The sequence below is a fragment of the Calidris pugnax genome, unplaced genomic scaffold (assembly GCF_001431845.1).
Source record: "Calidris pugnax isolate Ruff unplaced genomic scaffold, ASM143184v1 scaffold59, whole genome shotgun sequence".
In the NCBI taxonomy this organism is placed as follows: Eukaryota; Metazoa; Chordata; class Aves; order Charadriiformes; family Scolopacidae; genus Calidris; species Calidris pugnax.
In genome coordinates, this window is record NW_015090773.1 from 352,841 (window position 1) to 377,110 (window position 24,270).

General features: G+C 37.3%; 1 protein-coding gene across 2 annotated transcripts in view; it reads left to right on the forward strand.

Moving 5' to 3' along the window:
• The window catches only part of KCNN2 (potassium channel, calcium activated intermediate/small conductance subfamily N alpha, member 2), an 89,930-nt gene that overhangs the window by 61,859 nt on the left and 3,801 nt on the right, over positions 1 to 24,270 (forward strand). Inside the window, exons 5-8 of one of the 2 annotated variants that reach the window (XM_014942618.1) lie at positions 16,195 to 16,305; positions 18,827 to 18,954; positions 21,532 to 21,540; positions 23,560 to 23,629. In XM_014942618.1, coding sequence (XP_014798104.1) covers positions 16,195 to 16,305; positions 18,827 to 18,954; positions 21,532 to 21,540; positions 23,560 to 23,629 — 318 coding nt within the window. The remainder of the gene's footprint in view (positions 1 to 16,194; positions 16,306 to 18,826; positions 18,955 to 21,531; positions 21,541 to 23,559; positions 23,630 to 24,270) is intronic. The other variant, XM_014942629.1, reaches the window with a different exon arrangement.

Consider the following 24,270-nt stretch of genomic DNA (forward strand, 5'->3'; position numbering starts at 1 on the left):
CATTCCCATGGTCTTTCTTTCCTGGTAATGGAGTAGAGGGTTTTCTTCTTTAGGTAAATTTAGCAGCTGTGTGATGAAATACAGAGAAATAAATTCCACCCTGAGATAATTTGAAGCTGCAAAATCTCAATAGAGTCTTTCATTAAATGTTAAGGTATCATATCATCTTGATTATCTTTGGACATGTGTAATTGAATCAGCACTAATAATGAATCTACAGTTCTGACTTTTGTTTCTTAAAATTAAGTTACTCGTAAACAAAAAACCATGATGTTTGCCAATCTCCGAAAGCCTTTTTTTTGCTACACTATTCTTGTAAGTCTATTTCTACACTTTTTCTACACTATTTCTTGTAAGTCTAATAGGATACTATCCATAGCATTCCATTGCTCTAGGTGGATTTATGTGGGGCAATTTTCACTTTAAGAGTTTTTGTTATCATTGATACAATGTAGCAATTGTTAGTCCATATTCAGTATATATTTTTAATTGTACTTAATGTCTAGTTTTAATATTTCTGTATTGCACCATTTGATCAGAGTTAGGCAGGGAGTAAAGGGGATGTCTGGGAAATTTTCACATATCTACAATAAATTAGAAGTAAAAAAGCTTCAGACTCTGCCACTTTTATTTGTATGAACTCCTGTGTAAATGTCCCTGTGAATGAGAAGGGCAGAATGAGCATCACATAAGCTGTATATAACAGTACGATACATACGATACATATTTGTTTCTGACTTTTTGCCATTGATCATAAGTAATGCAGCTCCAATATCGACCTTCTGTTAAAACTGGTATATTGGGATTATTGCTGAAAACAAACAGTATCAAATGGTTGCCCCTTTTAAACAGATGTTTTGGTAAAATTTTCTTTTATAAGAGTGTATTTTGTGTCCAAAGAGTAAAATAGATCAATGCATTTTTGTAATGTATAAGAATTTTTTCCAAATGCCTATTTTTTATTTTTTTTTAAAACATCTAGCAGGTTTCAGGTCATTGAAGTTTATTGAGAAAGACTTAAGTACATTTTCCCTGTGGTGGGAAATGCTTATCTCCTTAAATACCGAAGTTGCAATGGAACGTACAGGCTGAAAGCAACAGAATGACTGAGAAGGGTTTTTTAAAGTCTGTTGTCTAAGCTCAAATCTGCCATCTTCTGGGGTATTTGCTTTTACTCTTCTTTCTGTGCTGGATTTTGATGCCAGGGAGAATAAAACATGGTCATGAGTTCATTAGGCAAAAAAGGAGGACAAGTAGTATATAATGCCACAGGGATGTGCAGAATGGGGACAGAACCCTGTTATAAAGTGTTCCTTCTTCACAGGCACTGTTTATAAATAAGAAGCAAATACCTGAAGGTGCAGCTATCAGATCATTTTGTTCGCTCAAATTATTCAGCACTTTTTGGTATTTCATTATGAAAAAAACTTACAGTAGCAGAAATCTGGGACCTTCAAAGCTCTGCAGAATTGTCATGAGAATAGTAGTATTGGTAAAAATAATCTATGGGTTTCACACTGTTATAGAATTTATGCTAGTGCAAATGACAGCAGCATCTGGACTGTTACTTGGTAATAGCTGTGGGTAGGCTTATGATTTTATTATGGTGAAAACAAGGTAAAAATAAAATCAGAAAAGCAGATTCCAGATTATTGCAAATGTTATTCTGTGCGCCTGGGAACAAACCACACAGAAGCTGAAATTATAAGATGTATTTGTAATTTTGCTTATGACAGCACCATTTGAATTCAGATGTAAAATTATTTATAGCACTTGTTTCTATTGCTCTGGTGAAAAACTAAAGTATTGATTAATATGTACCATTTGCACACATAGTGTTTCTTTTTCACTAATGAAACAAGATTCTGTTGAAAATTAGACTTGTAAAATATATGGATGATACTCATCTTCATATCTTCAAATGTTTTTTATGATTAAAAATTCGGCAGCTGCTTTGGAAGCATGAAGGCTCCAATCAGAATCTCATGGGATAAATACCTCCAGGGACAGAAAGTGTTCTTAACGAAAAAACAAGCCAGGTAGCTAGTGTGCAATGACAGATAAAACAATACTGAAAGCTGACCCCTAATTACATTTTTAAGGACATCTGCAATATGGCTTTGGCAAACATCATCTTTGAGAAAAAATATATGGGAGAAAGCAATGGGAGAAAGTCAGATATCAACATTACTCTTTTATTTCCTTTTTTTTTTTTTTTTTTGAAATAAAAGACCTGAAAGATAAAAAGTATGAAAAAGTGAACGTAATAATGAGCTAACTTCCAGCCTAACCTGCAGTACCCAAAAAGGTCTTGGTCTTGAATATAATTCTTTAAACCCAGCTACTGTTCTGAAACTTGTACAGTAACCAGTTAATGTTTGTTGTAGAAACGATCCTAAAAAAACAGACTTACTGATTTTTATTTCAATAGGAGTGGTTGATGGATATACCAGGATAACTATTGAATGAATCTAACAAATAAAATAAACCAATGTATGTGATTTTAAGAGGGAAAGCATAATTTCCTAGCATCTGAATTAGCAAATACATTGTTGGATCAATACCAAATACCACCGAGTTTTTTGCTTTTGGATAAGGTCCCTGTTAAAAAGGGTGAAAGGGAGAATAAAGAGAAATACTTGTGAACACAGAAGTAGTTCCACAGACCATTTTTTTTCCTTTTTTTTTTTTTTTTTTGAAATAAAAGACCTGAAAGATAAAAAGTATGAAAAAGTGAACGTAATAATGAGCTAACTTCCAGCCTAACCTGCAGTACCCAAAAAGGTCTTGGTCTTGAATATAATTCTTTAAACCCAGCTACTGTTCTGAAACTTGTACAGTAACCAGTTAATGTTTGTTGTAGAAACGATCCTAAAAAAACAGACTTACTGATTTTTATTTCAATAGGAGTGGTTGATGGATATACCAGGATAACTATTGAATGAATCTAACAAATAAAATAAACCAATGTATGTGATTTTAAGAGGGAAAGCATAATTTCCTAGCATCTGAATTAGCAAATACATTGTTGGATCAATACCAAATACCACCGAGTTTTTTGCTTTTGGATAAGGTCCCTGTTAAAAAGGGTGAAAGGGAGAATAAAGAGAAATACTTGTGAACACAGAAGTAGTTCCACAGACCACTGAAGAGTTAATATTGGCTTTGCAAAACTGGTGGCCTGTGGAGGGCTCCTTCAGTGTCTTGACCACAATGAAAGGAGAGCCCAGGTGTCCTCTCTGTCCTCTCGCTTCTGCCTCAGGAACAGCTTGCTGAGCGATGGAAATTGGGCTGCTCAGGATGAACTCTGTGCTTTGCGCCAGCCTGGGAAGTAGACTTTATGCAGTCTGCTGATGGCATCAAGTTGTGCTGGCCATTGAAACCGCAGCCACTGCTATCTTGAGGCACTGGTTCAAGTAACATCTTTTGAATTGTGCAAAAGCACACTGCTGGAAAATATGAAAAACTTTGCACATATGAAGATTATACCTAAGGGAAGAAAGCTTTGAGAATCATTAAAAGTAAGCCAGCAAAGAAGTCTGATTAATGTATTAGAAAAATTTAAACAAAAACCAGCCTGTGATTGTCAGTACAGCCCCAAGCTCAGATCCTGGTCAGCAGGCTGAGCTCGATTGGTGCTAAGTGGAGCTGCTTATATAGGCAGAAGTTCCATCTTCTTAACGGCTTTTTGTAGTTAGTGTGTTGGAGTGGTTTGCAAGTTTTCCTTGCTTTATGAGGAGTATAATGACGTTAAAAATTTAAAAAGGTATGTAGAAATTGGTAGAAGTAAAAGGAGGGGGCAAGTGTTAGAAGATACGGGAAGTTGCATAATTATTGACCGTGAGATGGATAATTTTTGCAGATCTTTGTAAGGTTATCTAGGCAAGATAAAATAGTGGCAATCCATTCTTCTGACTCCAAATACAAGGTTCTGTTGCAAGGTTTGAGGACTCTTTTCCATTTGCATCCTGCGTTCTGTAGTGAGCTAGTTCACTTACTGTATGATGCAAAGCTAAGGATGCAGAGCCAACTGCCAGCAGTAAGAGGCAAACATGCAGAAGTAGTAGGGCAAACCTACGTCGCTACAATAAAGTGGATGAGTTGCAATCCTGTCACAGGATGCACAGGGTGGTTGGCTATAGCTTGAATGAAGATTGCTTTAAATGAATTATCTGTTATTCCAGAGCGTCTGCCTCCCTAATGCTGAAAGTGCAGCTTCAATCCTTCTTTTACTGAATTGAACTCCAGAGACGTCGTTAAGCCTATGAAAGAATCATAAAATTAGGAATGTTTTCTTGAATTTACATCATAGAGATGGACAAGATTATATATTTCTTTTGGAAATATTTTAAATACCGTCTTTTAATTACAGGTTTTGATCACCACTTATGTAGGTGAAGAATTCTTATGTAGAGTAGTTTCAATGGAGTCAATGTGCACAATCTGGCCTTAAGGGTACAGTTTTTACTAGTTCTAAATCATGAATCAAAAATTAATCAGATTGGATCTTAAAGCCTCTCATGCTGCAGCTTTTACTGACCTTGTGAAAATCTGCATTTAGTTAAAAAGAAATACAATTCCTTTCCTATGCATCATGAAAAAAGTGACAAGGATGAGATGCTTCTGAGAATAGAGGACTCTTGATCTAAGGTGTTTGTGGTGTTTGTGCATACAGTTTTGTCTCAGACTCAGCCTGGACTTGCTAACAAATACAGAGGACTATCTACAAGAGGAATGTGGCACCTGGAGTGGTATAGTTTTTAACCATATGGTTTTTGTTGATAGCAAAATCTGAACTGTAACATCTTTGAAATTTAATAATTACTAGATTGTAAGAAAAAGAGGAAAAAAAGTAGATTCTAACTGCATAGTTAACATTGGCTGCAGATCTTCTGGGGTGATTCCTGAAAAAAAGAAAAAGAAGCTAAACATCAGATTTGACCAAAGAAATATGAAAATTATCTTATAGAACTTTCTACAGATAAAGTATAAGAAGGTCTTAAATTATTTTGCTTAATAATGCCTAAAGCATTGTGGGACTTTTTACGAAAATGTCCTGGTTTGAGGTAAAACAGAACCAACTTTCTGTTCAGTAATTTTACTTCTTAGCTAGGCCTCTCCTAACTCTCTTGAAATGAACAGTGTATGTGCAGAAAATTGTTCATTCTCAGGGTGATAAGACTTGTGTTTATTGTTGATGCCAAGGAATGGTATGCTTGTATTTATAGGCTCTTGCTTATACTTATTGCCATAACAACCAAGGTCAGCTAATTTTGTTATTTGCCTCACTGGAGGCTTGGAAATGGAAAAGTGTAGAGGGGTCCCACCTGCAAGGCGGAGCGGACAGGACAGGTCACCCAAACTGGACCAGCAGGGTATTCCAACCCATCTGCCCCACACTCAGTATAAAAGTTGAGGGATCAAAGGGTCAGTTGCTTTCTTCAAAGGCCAACATCCGAGGAGGACCTTGTCTGTTCATCTGCCTTTGATCCGAGCATTCTTGACTCCAGATTTAGAATCCAGTTCCCATCTGTCACCGAGTCCAGTCTGGAACTTCCCCAGTGCCTGATGGTGACATCATCCTGGGAGCTTGATAAGGTTTCATATATACTATTTATTTTTTATTTTAATATTAATATTTCATTACAGTAGTTTAGTTCATTCTAAAACTGTAAATCTCTTTATCCTTCCTCCTCTCCTTGAAACCAGAGGTGAGGGGAGAGCATCTGTTGCTGGTCATTGGCGATTCAGCCTAAAGCACAACAGAAAACTTTTGTTTACGTTGTTTAATTCTGTAATGAGTTGCAGAAACAAATAATTGTTTATGAAACACAGGAATGTATTTTGAGTTACACTCAGAGAGCCAAAAAGGTATGATTAAAACCAGTATTCTGCTTTGTGGGTAGATGGTTGAACTGATAGAAGCAACTCAATTTTCTGTAATGACAGTAAAAGAATAATAGATTCTATTGCTATTTAAAGGTTTACCTTTAAATTGATCACCTTAAATTGATTACCTTTACCTTTACATTGATCAAGAATCTGTAATCTGGAGGCTTGGAAATGGAAAAGTGTAGAGGGGTCCCACCTGCAAGGCGGAGCGGACAGGACAGGTCACCCAAACTGGACCAGCAGGGTATTCCAACCCATCTGCCCCACACTCAGTATAAAAGTTGAGGGATCAAAGGGTCAGTTGCTTTCTTCAAAGGCCAACATCCGAGGAGGACCTTGTCTGTTCATCTGCCTTTGATCCGAGCATTCTTGACTCCAGATTTAGAATCCAGTTCCCATCTGTCACCGAGTCCAGTCTGGAACTTCCCCAGTGCCTGATGGTGACATCATCCTGGGAGCTTGATAAGGTTTCATATATACTATTTATTTTTTATTTTAATATTAATATTTCATTACAGTAGTTTAGTTCATTCTAAAACTGTAAATCTCTTTATCCTTCCTCCTCTCCTTGAAACCAGAGGTGAGGGGAGAGCATCTGTTGCTGGTCATTGGCGATTCAGCCTAAAGCACAACAGAAAACTTTTGTTTACGTTGTTTAATTCTGTAATGAGTTGCAGAAACAAATAATTGTTTATGAAACACAGGAATGTATTTTGAGTTACACTCAGAGAGCCAAAAAGGTATGATTAAAACCAGTATTCTGCTTTGTGGGTAGATGGTTGAACTGATAGAAGCAACTCAATTTTCTGTAATGACAGTAAAAGAATAATAGATTCTATTGCTATTTAAAGGTTTACCTTTAAATTGATCACCTTAAATTGATTACCTTTACCTTTACATTGATCAAGAATCTGTAATATTTTTATCATTTCTTGAATCTGGTAGTAAAAGATCAGAGCAATGTGGTGAATAGTTTTGTGGCTGAAAAGCCTACTAGAGGAATTTCCAAAATCTAGAACAGAGCTCAGATATTTACTTCCCTGAGAGTACAGAAAGATATGAAGTTTTTAATGTTGCTTTCTTCAAAGGCCAACATCCGAGGAGGACCTTGTCTGTTCATCTGCCTTTGATCCGAGCATTCTTGACTCCAGATTTAGAATCCAGTTCCCATCTGTCACCGAGTCCAGTCTGGAACTTCCCCAGTGCCTGATGGTGACATCATCCTGGGAGCTTGATAAGGTTTCATATATACTATTTATTTTTTATTTTAATATTAATATTTCATTACAGTAGTTTAGTTCATTCTAAAACTGTAAATCTCTTTATCCTTCCTCCTCTCCTTGAAACCAGAGGTGAGGGGAGAGCATCTGTTGCTGGTCATTGGCGATTCAGCCTAAAGCACAACAGAAAACTTTTGTTTACGTTGTTTAATTCTGTAATGAGTTGCAGAAACAAATAATTGTTTATGAAACACAGGAATGTATTTTGAGTTACACTCAGAGAGCCAAAAAGGTATGATTAAAACCAGTATTCTGCTTTGTGGGTAGATGGTTGAACTGATAGAAGCAACTCAATTTTCTGTAATGACAGTAAAAGAATAATAGATTCTATTGCTATTTAAAGGTTTACCTTTAAATTGATCACCTTAAATTGATTACCTTTACCTTTACATTGATCAAGAATCTGTAATATTTTTATCATTTCTTGAATCTGGTAGTAAAAGATCAGAGCAATGTGGTGAATAGTTTTGTGGCTGAAAAGCCTACTAGAGGAATTTCCAAAATCTAGAACAGAGCTCAGATATTTACTTCCCTGAGAGTACAGAAAGATATGAAGTTTTTAATGCAAATAGGTAGCATCTTGTGTCCTTGTCTCAGATATATGGTAGAATTTAATTCAGTTGGTTCTGACAATTCAATTATAAATTTAAGTGATGTCAGGATTCAGAACAGGTTGTTCTTCTAACATAATGCAACCAAACTAGACAGTGTGTCAAGCAGAAATGTAATGTGGAGAAGACAGTTAATGGTGCTTGAATTATTTGGGTGGAAGCTACTGAAAGTTGGGCTGCTCAGGAGTTCTTCAACTTGTCTGCTATGGTTGTTCCAGCACAACAGAGTGCCAAAATGGAAACTTTTTAAAGGAACAAACATAGTTTGGGATTATTTTATGGCTATAGCTTTTTGGTGTGAAATTTTCAAATTAAGTAAAGAAGAATAAATCATCAAAATTGAGTTGAGAAGCCCCAGAGAGTGATCCTTGAAGCAGTGGTGGTAAGGTCAGTAATCTGAAATGGGAGAGGATGGCAGAAGCTCTACTTTCTGGAAAGTGTAAGTTAAGGAAAAAACCTCCCTCAGAAGGTCTCCAGTTTGTACCAGTAAAGCAGGGAAGTTTTTGAAGTGTCAGAGGACAGGGGAACTGCTTCCCACTTAGGTCTAGCTAGGAGTTGCAGATTCATTTCAGCAAATTGAAAGGCAGTCAGTTACTGGCTGGAACGAACAGCAATTGTCCCATGATGTCTTTGTTTACATAGGTACGACTGGAGCTGACAACCATTACAGCAAAACTCCTGCTTTGTTTTGAAAAAAATGTAATTTGGTTTGGTTTCGTCTGCAATAACATCAGTTTTAATACAGCAATTTAAATATATTCTTACAGGTATTCTCATGGAGCTTTTGTATTTACAACACAGGTGTTGGACAAGAACATCATCGGTAGCCGTCATCCTGAATTATTAAAGTTATGTTTCCCATCGGCGTTGTAGCCTGATCAGCCTGCTTGTTTAGTGAAATTAGATTTCACCATCTTGCTCAGCAAAAAGGTTTTTTGCACATCGCCAGAAACTGTCTTGATCTCCCGAGGGCTTGTAGCTGTTGCCACCATTGAAGGTTTCTCAGGAGCCCATCCACCAGGGTGCATTCAGTTCTTTCGCTTCTCTGTCTTAACACTACTATCATTTATAGGTTCCCCTGCAGAAGAGAGATTGTGTTCATATTATAAATCATAATTTTCTGTGCTGTCTCAAAAGCCTTTCCCAGTACCCAGCTTGCATTTCTCAAGAGAAGGAGTTTACTTTACCCCTGCTACGACTACCCATTCCTGTCTGAGAGTATTAAATAAATTTCATATTTGTATATGACCACTAATGCTCTTCACAGTTTTTATTTTTGCAACATTCTAAAAACCATTCAGAGTAATTAGAAGTAAAGGAACCTGCTCATCTGCTGTTGTCTAGTTTAGAAGTTTAAATGTTTCAATAGAATTCTAGCAGTGCAGGCAGACTCCACTGAAGACAATAGTAGCCAGGCAAATATTGAATATATGAAAGTATAAATAATGCAGAACTATTTTAGGTCACCTTTTGGCTGAGATGGCATAGTTGTTGTCCTATTACTTATTCTATTCTGTTTCAGTGTTGCAAGGTTACACATGTCTCCCAGTAAACAGTGATGAATGCAAAACCACATTTATACAACACCATTTCCCTAGCCTCTGTCTGTCTTGTGGATGAATTCCTCCCTCAACTTTTGCGTTGCTTGTTTTGGAGATTTTTTTTTTTACTTCAAGCAAAATTATTTTTTTTTTACATTTTTTTCCTCTCCCTTGGTGGTCCTGTAAGTCCAACTTTAGAGAGCCAGATGAACAGAATACCTGTTTAAATTCTTACAGGATTTTCATTTTATGCAGAGCAGCAGGAGGAATGTTGCGCCTTTTCTGGTGCAGAGCTAAATTTCCCACCAGAACCATATGTCTGCAAAGCGGACCTTCTCTCTCCCTCAGTGGATCCCAAGGCAAATGAGCAAGAAATGTGGCAGCTGCCTTCTTTCAGCTACAGGCAAGTATAGCAGGACATTTTTATGACAACTACAGCACTAAAGACTACACTTCACTTCCAGTCCAGTAACCGAAAGCTGCCAGGAGACTCAGCTGAGACATTGATACACAGCGTTGCTCCCTTTCTCACCAATAGCACCCTCCAGGCATTTATATGACCTCCAGGCAGTTGCAAAGAGATGGCTCAATTCATTGTTGTCTTGTAAAAGTAGCTTGGAATCTTACCAAAGAAAGAACCAAGTGGAAATGCTGGAGGCATTTACTTAGGAGGAGTACAGGTTTCCTCTGCTGCCCAAATGCTGTTTTCAATGCGGGTTAGCAGCCAGTGGTAACCATTCCTTCCCTTAGATAACCCTTCAGCTGAAGAGCTGCAAGCACCCCTCATTGGTTGTTGCTGAAAACTCTTGGATGTCAATGCTAGACTTCATGGAAGCCAGAATCCTGCAGTTTTGCAATCACTGTGTTTTGCACCAGCGTGAACCGTCAGCACTCGTGAGCTGTGGGAAAGGCATGGTCTTGATCCAAACTTCATAGCCTCAACATCATCGGATAGTTCAAGCAACACCAGCTTTTTCCCTCTAGCTGCCATGGCTACGTATACCATGGTTTATCATAATGTAAAACTCTCTGTGGTAAGTTGAAGTTAGTCAGCTTTGGTCTGGTGGTTCTGATGATAACAGCAGAAAGCTCGGGGTGGGCTGCATCAGTGAAGAGAAGGACAGAGTACTGTGATTAGACTGCCAAAGGCATCTGAGCTGGTATAATATATAATAAGCATTTTGATACATAATCTCAGTAAACCACAGCAGGATCTGAAGGAGAAAAAATGCAAAGTCAGGTCTAATATCCTGATGTGTATGGTATAATTGGTAAATACAGACCTACCATCTTTATTTATTTGTTTATTGTTATTTATATTCCTGTAGCACTTCAGAACTCTAACACCTGATCCAATCGATACCAATGCTGTATAAAGACAGTAGAAATATGTAGTACAAATTCCTGAACAATTTACCATCTCTGTATAGCAAAGAGTAGGGAACAATGAAGCATTATGTGGAATCAAAAAACTGATCTGGCACACCAGAGTCTTAAGTACCTTCAGTGGTTTTGCTAGGCATAGTAGTAAGTAATAACCTAAAAAAGAAGGGGAGGAATTTAAAAGAAAGCTTTGTATTAGTTTTATACATGTTTCCAGGGAGCTTTTCCTAAGTCAAGAGATGATGCAAAAGATTTTGTCTGAAAGGGCTTATTAGAGGTCAAATCCATTGCTTCCTTGCTGACAAGGTGGAAGAGCCTGGAGTCATAACATATTGCAACTGAGGGCAAGTGTTCTATATGTGATGCTGCAGAGAAGGGAATGGATGGACACAGAGCAGAGTATCATGGTAAAAATGACAGGTGAAGAAAATAACCATTTCAGCAATCTCTGATATGGCTAAGAAAGGTAGAATTTGTTTTGTTATAGCAGATGAAAGGAAGCTTGCAATAATTCAGAACTAAGTGCCAAGGCTGTGTGGACAGATACAGAAGGTTGCATTTTATGATGCCTAAGGGTAAAGTGAAAGAGAACACCAAATAATAGTTATTTTGTCCTGAAGGGCATGTTTAAGCATTTTGTTCGGTACCTAAAGTATAACATAAAATACAAGGAATTTCACCTTTCTTCTGTTGCTGTTTTCAAATACTGTGGGCTTGATGTCAAAAAGCCAACTGTTGACATTTAATTTTTTCCCTCAGCTTAGTCTGTTCCTCCATTCCTTTTTCTAAGGAGAATCAGTCATCATTTAGGTTTGTGTAACTGAGAAAATAATTAGCCTACTAGTGTTTACCAAGTACCTAAGTATATATGTGAGTGAAATACCCACATACACTTTATTTCTACCAAGGCAACTTGCTTTGGATTTTAGACATCAAGAAGGGTACCGAAGAAGGGCTTTCAGGCACTATTGCTTATCTGCATAACCATTTGAACTTAAGGCATCATTCTTTTCCTGAACAGGAGCAGCATGCTTAGAATTAAAGAGATGAAGAACGTCCTAAAGTTGTTTGCAGATAAATCAAAATGTTTTCATACAGGACAGCAGCTAAACAAATTGACAGTCAAGGCAACTTGTGTCCCGTGTAAATGACTGTAAACTTTTTCTTCAAGATTGTACTGCTCACAAATGCAAGTTTTGCATCCCCAACAGAGATCTGATGCCACTGTGCAGTCCAGTGTTTGTTGCTTTGCCCAACTGAAAGACTGAGGATGTGACATATATTTGTTTTCAGACTTCTTGCTTTTCCAGGAGGCTAATACACACCATTTCTTGTCAAGCCACAAATGCTGTGCATTTAGGATGAGGTTCCTGTGCTTCATTTTCAGATCCTTGCAAAGACAAAATAGGCATTGCTCAGCTCATCAGTGGAGTCCTGGTCTTGTCATTTTAGAGAAGCCAATTTTTAAATATGTAATCTTTAAGGGCTTCTCCTGGTTCAGTAGATCAGTTTGTTCAGCCTGTATGAGCTTTCTGTAAAACAGAAAAATTCAGGTAGATAAGCTTTTAAAACTGGTGGTTGCTGGCAAATCCTTGATCATATAGCACTTGAAGGAAATCAAATTAATGGATGATTATTCTGTTCTGTTCTGTTATTACCTGTTTCCATTAAATGGAGAAAATGAACAATATATTCAAACTCTAACTTTGGTTTGCCCAAGTTGCTTATAACATGTGTGTTGTAATAATTTCTGTCCAGCTTTTTTAACAGCTGTGTCTAAGTTGTCAACACAACAGTTGTAGCTGTTTAATGCTTCATTTCATGGGAACACATACAAAACTTTTCTGCAGAGAAAATATAATACTGTAATTTTGAAAACTATGAACACTGAATTATATGTTTTTCAAATTTGCTTGAAATTGATGAAAATGTAAATTAATTAATTTTTTTTTGCCATTTTTACCCTTCCATGTGAAGTTGAGTCAGACCTTCCAGTTCTGATGTACATAGGTATGAACATTTGCTAACTAGTCCAAACTTATGTATTTTAATTCTTTGTAATCCAAAACTTGCTTTTTCATCTTTTACTTTAGCCACAACTTGAGTGGACTGTTCAATGGGGTAGAAGTTGGTGGCTTTCTTTACTTATGCAGATGTACATATCTTTAACTAATGCTACAGTGGACTGATGAGCTGAGTGGACATTACGAATATTCATTCTCTTTTTACTCAGATTTTGACATACTAGAAGTCCTAAGTGCCCTTAAAATCAGGCTGCTTACCAAGCCAAAATAAACTACAATAACTCTGTAATGCAGGAGGTAGACAGTGGGCTGACTGAGGAGTGCAAATTCCATATAGAATTACTTACTGCCTTGATTCTTGAAAATATATACGTTCATACCTTTTTCATTTTCTTTGTATGATACATAATTATTCTGAAAGTTAAGCAAGAACTTGCAGCAGTGATTTAGTTTATTATTAACTTCAAAACAATATGAAAAGAATGATATTTGAAGTTATAAAATGCTGTAATCTAATAAGACTTTTGAGAATTTTATTCTCAAAAGGTCCCTTCCTGCAATTGAAATAATTACTGTGGTGTTGTTACTTAGCCTAAGTCATTTTAATAAAAAAGTAGCTGCTGCATTATTTAATTGATATAAGAAAAAATCCTGAGCATATAAGCATGAATTCATTGAACACATATTACTAATTTTCATGTGAATCAAAATATTCAAAAACATGGTAAGTCTGATTCTTATTATGCTGTTATTTAAAATTAAGTGTATTGGTTCTATTTCATTTCTCCAATTCGGATTAATTCTCACTTTATTAGTATCTCTGAGGATGCTGAGAACTTTAGGGGACTCATATAATAATGCATAGCACTGTAACATAAAACATTAATTAGCATCATGTACTTTAAGTGGAATTTCAATCTTATTCCTTTAAGCTGTTAGTTGTGTAAAGAATGAGTGTAATTTGTTTTCCTTCAAGGTACTGCAAAGGTGCAGATAATATAATACTTCCTTCTTTTGCAGAAATGCTAAAAGAGCTCATTTTAGTACCCTGAGATCCCACAAAGCCAAGGGGGGTAACCTGAGTCTAGAATACCTTGCCTTTGCAGTAAACTATTCTAGATATAAGGAAGGCAGCAGTGCATATACACCATAAAGGTGGTTATCAGAGCTTGCCAGTGATAATATTCTGCTGCTGCAGGCAGTGTCTTTCATGTGAGATACAAAGCCACTATTTTTTTAACAGCGTTTGACCCTTATAACTGCTATGCCACTCTGAAAAAGCACGAGAGTTAGTCTCAAAGGCTGGAAAAAATTCAAATTATTCAAATTTCTTTTGCCTGTCACCATTCCTCTAGGCTTTTTATGGGCTCGGGGGGTGGGGCTAAGGAAAGGGGATCTAATATTTCACTCCCCTGGTAACTTGGCATCAACAGCTGTTTTTTGCTCCTTTGCCAGTGGTGTCTGCATTAATAATCTTATTCCCTTTTAGCATTCTTGCTCTAAGCAGGCAGAACTCAAGTTATATCATTAAATCAGCATCTGGCCCTGGTTATCCTTGCATATTGGGACAAAAGATGTCTGCCTTTCTCTTCATCTTCTTGCTATTGTATGGGGTAGTTTATGTATTTATTTGCCCACAGAGGTATTCTGCATATTAGCACTTCCCTCCTGCCCTTCTTCACAGGAAGGAGACCGAAGGAGAGCTGCCTGTGTTCTGCGGAGGTAGGGTATATGGTAAAGCATCTCCTCCCCAGTTCTGTTTTCAGAAGGCTCGGTGCATTTCTGAAGTGCTCAGCCCTAAGCTACATTGGCTGTCTTCTTCCTTTTTAACTCTTAGTGGGATCTGGAGAAGCAAAGGAACTTATGGCCACAATTTGACTCAACTCAAGGAGAGTGCAAGACTTTGAGTAAATTTCCATGAAATTCTATCTATACAGGGTTGGAGAACAGAGTGAGGAAGAATGGCATGGCTACAAGGCTTAGTGTTGAGGACAGGAGAGAAGCAGCAAAATTGCTGCTGGGGTTGTTGAGAGCTGTTGGGGGTATAAGCTTTGATAGGTGAGAACTAATTGCAGAGAATTTGGTGTTTGTGATGGAGCAGATGGATGTCTTGAACAATCTACCAGAGGAATGGAGACTTAATAAATTGGAGACTTTCACAAAACTGGTTGGGTGCCTCAGTAAGAAAGCAGAGAGAGCAGATTCATTTTTTTGATAACCCTATGTGAATCAGTTTCCAATGAGTTAATTTACTATGTGTTTATTTTGGAAGCTATATTCAGATTTTTCTTCTGTATTTTCTGGAGAGAGTAAGGCATCTATAGAGGTGGGGAACTAGAGTAAATTAATGGGAGAAATACAGAAATAGTGGAAGAAAGCTCTGTGAATTAAAATGTGGTAAGCTTCAATATGCAACAAGAGATTTCTTTACACTGGAGAGTACCTAACACAGGTGGAATAACAACTGCAGTGGATTGAACCTGCAAGTTAAACACAGTACAGTATATTTAATGTGGTTTTAAAAAAGAACCTGAAAAGATTTGTTTTAATAATAATAATAATAAAAAAAAAGACTAAGGCAGCAGAATTTATTAATAGTGTAAAGTAAATTATACCTCTAGATGTGTAAATACATGGTGGTTCTCATTACCTGGCTCATTTTAGCCTCCTTTCCTTTCGTCCCTCCCCCAGAGAGCAGACATGTAAATTTGTGATGCTGATAAAGGCACTGTCCTTCCTTTCAAAGGGACAGGCACCTACAGGCTTTGGCCTGCTGTGAACACGCATGTCCATGTATATATATGCATATGCATTCATATACACAGCAAAATTAGAACACTGATATTTTCTGCATTGAAGTTTTGAAGAAATGGTCTTGAGTATGTGTGCTATTTTAAATAGTAATGAGATAAGCAGAAGTACTGTAGGAAAAGATCGTTGAAGGACTCAGAGAGCAACAGGGAAGCATACTAAACTGATTACAGACTGTATTTATTATTATTTTTAGGCCCTACAGAAAATCCTAAGAAACGTTTGTTTTTTCTATGCTAAACACTATTTTATTTCCTCTTTAGCAAGTGCTGTAACCTTGAGACAATTGTTAAGAACAGGGTATTCTGCATTTATTTACTAATATTCTGGGTTTTAAAAGTTACTTCAATCACCCTCTTTGTTCATGCACTAGAAATGGGATGTGTTCAAATCTTCAACCCCTGCGGGAAAAAAAGTAGAACTTTTAAATGATGCTGCTCACTAATTATTTTGATGCCTTGACAGTTTACCAGACTGTAATTACTGACTTTTCATATTACTCTGAACTGAAATAGCTGTAGCATGTTCACTGTATTTACCAGGAATGAATCACCTGATGCCTGCCATACTTCTACAGCAAAGGAGAAACTTCCACTAAAATCTCTGCGAAATGCAGTAGTAACACCTTGGGGGTTTGTTTTATTGTTTTCAGGGTGCTGGGTGCACTGCACTGGTGGTAGCCGTGGTGGCAAGGAAGTTAGAACTTACCAAAGCTGAAAAACATGTGCATAATTTCATGATGGACACCCAGCTAACTAAAAGAGTAAGTCACAATTTATATTCACAACTGAAAAGGAAATGTGTGTTAATTTATTTCTGCATTTGTTTTAAATAGTCTCCTGCTCCGTTCTCCAACTGAACTTTTTCAGGGGTGGTTTTTTGCAAGGAGGAGGAATCGAATGCCTTGAGCTTTTCTCTGGATTGAGGGCAACTGCAAGTTCTCAGCAGATCTTGAGGATTTGAATATCCATCTGTAGAGATTCCTTGCAGCTGGAAGATAATTGGTATAACCAACAGTTAAATGCTGTGAAACTATAGACTACTATGTTAAATTAAAACACTGTCATGCAGCATATGAGAAGAATATTTAAAATTTTTGTAGCTAAAATAGGTGAAATGACTGATATGTACAAGTATTTCAAACTATAAAGAACATTCTTGAGAGAAGACATAGTCACAGTTCGTGATTGAGACAGTCATTCCAATTGCTCGGTGTACTCAACACAGAGTTGACTTAGTGGTGCACAGGACTGAAGCGGCTTGAAAGATGTTTGTAGATAATAATATTTTGAGGAGATTATTTTACAAACACCCTCTAGAAATCATTAGAATTCAGAAAAAGACCCCAAACTTTTGCGTATGAAATAAAATTTAAATTACAGTAACACCTTGGAAGATGAAAGAATACAGCAAGCAAGGGAACAGAATTCCTTTATTGAAATAAGACAGGTCAGTGTTGAGAGAACAAGAAACTGACTAGGAGCTACTCTCAAGTTGTTTAATCTTTGTTATTGAGAAGAGCCAATAAGGAGAGGAAGGTCCTTACACTCACAACAGGAACTCAGCGGAGCTCATCGTTACTGATGGGTGGAGAGGGATGTCAATGCCTGAGCTGGAAACCACGGCTCTGCTTCAGACAAGAGGGAGGTTGGGAGCCTCAGCACAGCTCCATGCAGTGGTGCAGCGCTGCTCTATGACAGGTCCTCTGCTATGGAGAGCCGTGTCGTGTCTGTGCACTCGGTGTTTCCAGGACACCTCAGCACACCGCTCTGGTTGTGCTGGCTCCCTCGTTTCCATGCTGGTCACCTCTAACAGCCTCTGTCTTCCCTAAGCAGTCATCGGGGGGGAAGACTAAGCATGAGAGGGAAGGCAGTTCTTACATAGGTATAAAGGGTGCTTGACTTGAGATGTCCATATGAGCTTGTTGATCTAGACTCCTATTATAGTCTTATAGACCTAGTGAAGGTCTTGTTAATACTAGACCACAGACAACAATTTGTCCCTTCCTAACACAGGCACTTTTCTTGTGTAATCTGACAGCAAAGTCAAGATGTCTTTCAGGAGGAAAAAAAGGTTTTGTAAAGACTGGCCAGATTTTGAATCTGGTCTTCTTTTGTGCCTTTTAAAGTTTATTTTATTCAATTATTCTTTCTATAAATCTAAGTATCAGTCTAATACTGTATCCAAGTGGTGTTTTGGCAGCTTTAAACTCATGAAACTCAAAGCATATGAAAATCAAACCAAGCAAACAAGTCTGAGATGCACGTCAGATCACTAATCAGTTACACAGATACTGGAGAGGTTTCCTCATAGCCTGAAGATATCCCTACTTTATGGAAATGCATGGCCTAGGTAGAGATAGTGAGGACATCCCTCAAATGTGATTGTGCTTCCACTGAAGTCAGGACCAAGGTTCTCCATCACTTCTACAGCTACAAGGCGGGGAACTCTTATCTGGGAAGAGCTGCTGCATGGCATTCCTGCAATGCCTTAACCTAGTCATTGACTTGGCTCTGACACTGCAGTGACTGTCATGTATAAAGTTCCAGGGAGAGAAAATAAACAAAAATAATGACAGTTTTCCTTTGCAAATAACCTAGTGATTCTGTCATTAATCAACATTGCATTGAAATTCTTTGTTGTTTTCAAGCATTCTTGAAAATTTTAGAGGGCCTAAGAAGGAACTGTAGGTACTCTTACCCTTAACATTTTATAGAAAGGCTTATTTTAAATAAAGTTCAAAACACTTACGAAACAGAACACTGGCCACATTAATTGACAAGATATTTTTCCTTATCCTCAGAGAATGGTAAAAAAGAAACAAGAATTAAAAAGTAAACACACAAAAAATGTTGAAGCAGCTCTGGAAATTTAAAAGACTATTAAATTGCTGAGAGACTCAAGAGGTACTTACCATTGAACAAGAAAGAAATGTTATGATCCTATTAAATATGTTTAGTTAATTACCATACAGATAATACATGAGTATTTCCTCACTTTAATTTATATTGCCCTAAACACCAAACAATGCTAACTCTTTAAAGAGGGACAATTTATTCCCCAATGCAAAGATAGATGGTTCCAATAGCATGTTTATAAATAATGGAAATTGCTCAGCCATCCCCTTGGTCCCATTAATGCTTTCTGTCCTCAGTGCTACAGCTTCTCGATAGACCAACTTCCACAGTTAGGCAGGAGCTTAAGTGCTTTAATTTGTGCAAGAAAAGAGAGAACATGACATAATGCTACTTTTGTCAGCCTGGTGTTTTTCTTTTATTAAACAGGTGAAAAATGCAGCGGCCAACGTACTCAGGGAAACATGGTTAATTTATAAAAACACAAAGCTGGTTAAAAAGATAGACCATGCGAAAGTAAGGAAACATCAACGCAAATTCTTGCAAGCTATTCATCAGTAAGTACTATTTTGCTTTGGTTTTGCTTTGCAGATGTTTGCTCTCTTAGTTTCTTTCTCCCTCAAAGTCATTCTTAGTCCCTGTGTCCCGACCTGCTCCTCCCTTCTCTTCTCGCCCCACGGTTTCCCTTCCCCTTTGTAGCACATTGCTCTTGAGGTTGATTTTTCTCTAAGAGTAGGACAAAAATAATGTTTTACTTTGTTACCTGTTTACAAAAAAAATAGATAAGCATGCTGGCCATGTATGTCCAATATGGGGCAAATCAAACTTGTTTATATTTTTTTTAGAAGTTTCCTATGCTTCTTGAATTATCTAACACTTTTTTTGTCTCTCGCCTTTTGTCGTTACTTATTTGCTTACAGGTAGTAAGATACATGCTACAATAGAAGAAAATAAAAAAAAGTATCATTTGTAGTAGAAGTTTTAATAATTCAAAATCAGAACCATGTGGTGGAAAAGAGCCTATGAGTATGCATGTAGTGTTTAATGAAAAGAATATGCATCAAGCATCATTGTATAGCCCAAGAACAATTAGTTGCCTCTCTCCACCCTGTATTCTCAGTGCATAAAATCAAATGTTGGTATGTCAGCTGTGACCCCTGACATCCATTCCAGAAAACAGGAGTATATGCCAACAGTTGTTGTGTGACCTTTAAGCTCCTCTGGCATGATTCAGATGAGTTGTTCCCCTCCACTGAAATCTTAAGGGGTTGAAAACAAGCCTGAGAACTGTAACCAGTAGTAGGATTAAGATGAATTATGGTATTGCCAGACTGTAAGTATTTTTCTAAAATTCATAATACATATTTGTCATAAAGCACATCAAAACCAGCAGAATTGCACAGTGATTCAGGTGGACATGGGAGAAAAAAAGAGACCTCTGTCTCCAGGAACCACAAATTCATCTTGAGGGATGGTCAGGACCCATGCCACTATTTGTCTGCTCTGTTCAATGTCCTCATCTGGCCTGAGACAGCCATTTGTACAGCCTATGAAATTAGCTTCCATGAATTACTGGGGATATGTAGATAACTTACGTAAGTTTAATTTCAAACCAATGTTTGCTAACATTTGAGTCTGTGTATGAGACAACCTGTGAGGAGATGTGAGGGAAGCATCCATCATTAAAAGAACACCTGTTGATCATGTTGCAGGAAAGACAGGAAAGGAGGGCAGTGTTATCATATTTCCTGACAGCAAATTTAGGCTGCCAGTCATTGTTTCTGTTTCGTAGCAATGTTTTGAAGCAATGGGTAGCTAAGCTTAAGGTATGAAGTATTCTATAAACCTTGATTACTGTATTATATTTAGCAGACTTTCAGGACTAAATGTTACTGTGCTGTTGCAGAAATACTTGAAGGAATAAAAAGACGACCAAAGTTAGCATTTTTATGTGGATATAGGAAGTGTATATATTTTCCCAGTACGGTCTTCCTGCTTAGGTTAAAGGATTGGGAGGTGGAAAGGAGTGGCAGGGGTTCTGGGATAGAGGATGGCATGTCCTGTGCATCCTTTGCTGTACTTGAATCTTTGATTGCAAATGTTATTCCTTAACATTCTAACTTTGCTATTTATTTTGTGTGTGTCTGTGTGCATCTGTGTGTGTGTGCGTGCGTGTGCTTATGTTCAGAAAAGAATCTAAAAAGCACAGCAGGCTCGATCTGCAGCTTTATATATCATTCAAGCCCTGAAGAGCTTCACAGGATGTAAAGTGTTGTTCTGCACCTGCCTTAAAAATTCATTAATCAGGTGGGGTGAAGAAGGTGGCAGCAGTAATTTTTTCCTAGCTGTGCCAGCCAAACTTTGAACAGCTCTGTTAATAATGCATTTGCCTCTGTCCTTTAGTGCTTTGCATCCCATTACCAAAACTTTTGTACTTCTGGGAAAAAAAAAAAAAAAAAAAAAAAAAAGAAAGAAAGAAAGGGTAATTTTCTCAATATGTTGAAGAATGTGCCATGGATGAAAATACTCCTGTAGTAGTTTGCTTTCTTCCAGCTGTAGCAGAGTTGCTATGCTGTGGGTGCAAATTATTTTTCTCCTGTTGCATCTTTGAACTTTTCTCGAATGACTCATGGTAGTATACAGCTCTTTTCCAGCTTTCTGGATTCTTCACCCCTCTCCTTCACCTTTCCAACCATTTCACTGGAGACAGAAATAAAAGGAGTGAAGTTTCAGGGCCAGAAACCAGAGTAGATAGTGATAACAGCCTCAAACTCACAGTCATGGCTCTAAAACTGCCTTTAACTGATCTGGGTCTTTTTTGCTTCAGACTAAGTAAGATGAAGGTGAAATCATCAGTCTAAACGATACTATTAAATGGCATTTTATGTATTGTATGCATAAGAAAGTCTACAGATGATAGTTAATGGGAAGGTTTGAAGCTATTGCAGGTTCCTTCATCGTGAATGCAAGTGAGTTAGACTCCACCTCAGGCAGTTACTGATTGAATGAAGTAGCAGCTCCTTAGGATTTCCCACCTGCTGAATCGAGCCCACTGTGCTCATTTGGTTGTTTTAGTATATTTTACAGTTTGTTTTCTTTTGTTTTGTCTTTTTATTTCAACAAAATGCAAATAGAGCTCGGAAGTAAGTTGTATAAGCTGTTCCTTTCTAAATTTGCAGAATTTACCACTGTCTGCATGCAAAAAATAAGAGTCTTTATTTGTGAACTTCAGTGGTCTGATTGCTGCCATGGAAACGCGATCCAGAATCATGATCTTTTGCTGTGATAAGTGAAGTTCATAAAATCAAAATGTTTCATATTTTCTCTTAATGAATTTAGGAACGAAAGTTTTCTTTAAATCCGGCTGCTGCAGCTAAAGACTTGCCACTACCCAAAGAGACATTTTTATAGTCTGTGATAGATACTGGGTTGGTTACCATGATGGATTATCATGTTGGTGTCAGCTGGTACTTGTATTGCTACAATAACAATGGATTTCATGGCATTTCAAAATTAAAATACTATCTGACAAACAAATGAGTCAACGAATCTTTGCAAAAGCAGTAAGCACATATTGTGCAAATTATTTGAGAGGTGCTCACCAAAACACTACAGTTATCATTCTCCAGTCAAATCATTACATGCTCACCTTTGAGTAGTTACTCTGTTCTGAGACTTTAAAGATATAACTTCATACCTTGGAAACTCCTCCATATTTTTTGCTTTTGAATAGCTCCAGCTCAGAGTCATTGAAAGCACCATTCCTACAGTCTACATTTATGTTGTGCTCTAAAGGAAGCCTCCAGGGGAAGACGAGCTTGTGGCATTCCAGTAACAAGCTACTGGAATGTCAGTTTTATATGAACAGTTGATTTCTACCTTAACAGAGTTATTTCCATGTGTGAAAACTTATTTTCTCATGGTGGTTAGCCTAGATATGAAATTAAATGCTTGGTAACTAAGGATACGAGCAGAAACTTTCTGATTTTGGAGTATCTCCAAGACGGCTTTCTTTAAACGAGCTTTCTAAGTAACACCATCACTGAGAAATAATCAGAGTGTGCGTTAGCAACCCACCTGCCACAAAATGCTGCCAAACTTATTTTCATTTGACAGCTAACCAAATGGTTAGCTTGGTTGGCCCTTGACGTACTAGTACATGGTGTGGTATCTTATCATGCATTGTTTATAAATTGATATGTTGTTTTCGAAACATGCTGTTTCCTCATTGGAATAGCCACGAGAGAAGTCACTGAAAGTCCAAGTATTTCTTTGTTGGGAAGTGTTGAACAAATGACTTGTCTTTAAGGAAGAAATTGCTTATTTGTGAAAATCCAATCTGCAAACCACTCCTCTAGTAGTTAATCTGAAAATCATGGACTTTGTTTCACATAAGAACGGTCATGTATATATCTTTCAAAGAATGTGCATAACTAATAATAATGCAGATAGGTAGGCGTCAAAGAGAAAAATTTACCTTTGCTGCTTCTTTCATGGTGTTTCAATGCTGTAGTTTAAGTAGCACATTGAAAAGGAATGTCTAATGTAAGTTTAAAAAGCAATCATATTTAGATTCACAAATTATGTAAGAAAATCAAATGTATTGGCAAGTATGCTGGTTATTTAGCTGCTGGTCAGATGGAAGTTCTATTTAAAGTAATGAGAAACTCACTTATCACTGTATTTCCATCAGGTTCAAACACCTGCTAACCCAATCCATTTCCGACAGAACAGGGCTAATACCTGTATCTAGTCATGTAGGCATGGGAAGATTCTTGATTGCTACAACATTAATGACAAAAAAACAGTTGTTCTATGTTTCTTCCTATATCTACTTGTCACGATACTGAAGCTTTGAGGAATGTTTTGGCTTTCTTTCATATAGTCTGGATAAATTGTTATCTCCCTTTTTGAATTCAACTTTTACCATGGCAAATGGTATTCTCAAGGACATCACATTTCCTTGCTCTTTCCTTTTTTGCGGTGTTGAAGAAGCATGCTTCTCATTGTAGTAGGCACATGACCAATTCTGACTTTACACAAAGTACTCAAGGCATTGTCCATGCAGTTATTTGCTCTTGTAAGTTATGTGCATGCTTTTTAGAAATCCTACTATGAATACATAACACAAAAAAAATCTGACTTAAAAATCCACTTTTTAGATTGAGAAGTGTAAAAATGGAACAAAGGAAACTGAATGATCAAGCCAACACTTTGGTGGACCTGGCAAAGGTTAGTAAGCATTTGTAAGTGAAAATGTTATACATTATACATGCAAATATTGTTATCAAATTTGTTATTTGTAGAAAATGAGAATATGTGTGCGTTTTGTGGTAACACCTACTGAGTGGAACACCTTGTTTATGGCTTTTGCCAAAGTTGGAATATACCATGTTTTTGGTTTTGGTTTTCTGTACATTTGAAAAAGGTTTCACATTTGAGAGGTTGATCCTGATTGCTCCTGAAGTGACTGCAGTGGTCATGGTGAATGCTGAGCTGTGAGTGGGCTGTAGGAGTGTAGTGCTGCGTAGTAAGGAGATCCCATCTGGCAATAGTGCCTGTGCTGTGAGGGACCATAGTACACAGGCTCTCTCATGGAGACTGGAATTAGAGATTCTGGTTTCTGTTCCTGCTGTCTTATGCAGCAGTGACTTTAGACAAGTAAATCTAGGTCTGCATTTTTTAAAGTTTTTATAATTAATAATAGCTGCCTACTTTACCTATGTATCATAAGGCTTTATTAGTCTTTTTTAAGCCATTTGAGATGAAGTGAAAGAGGCTATTCAGTTGCAAACTGCTTGTCTATTGTTGCTGGAATTTTTCATGAATATCAAATAATAACTGGAGAGTTAGAGGGCTAAGTTGATAGCATT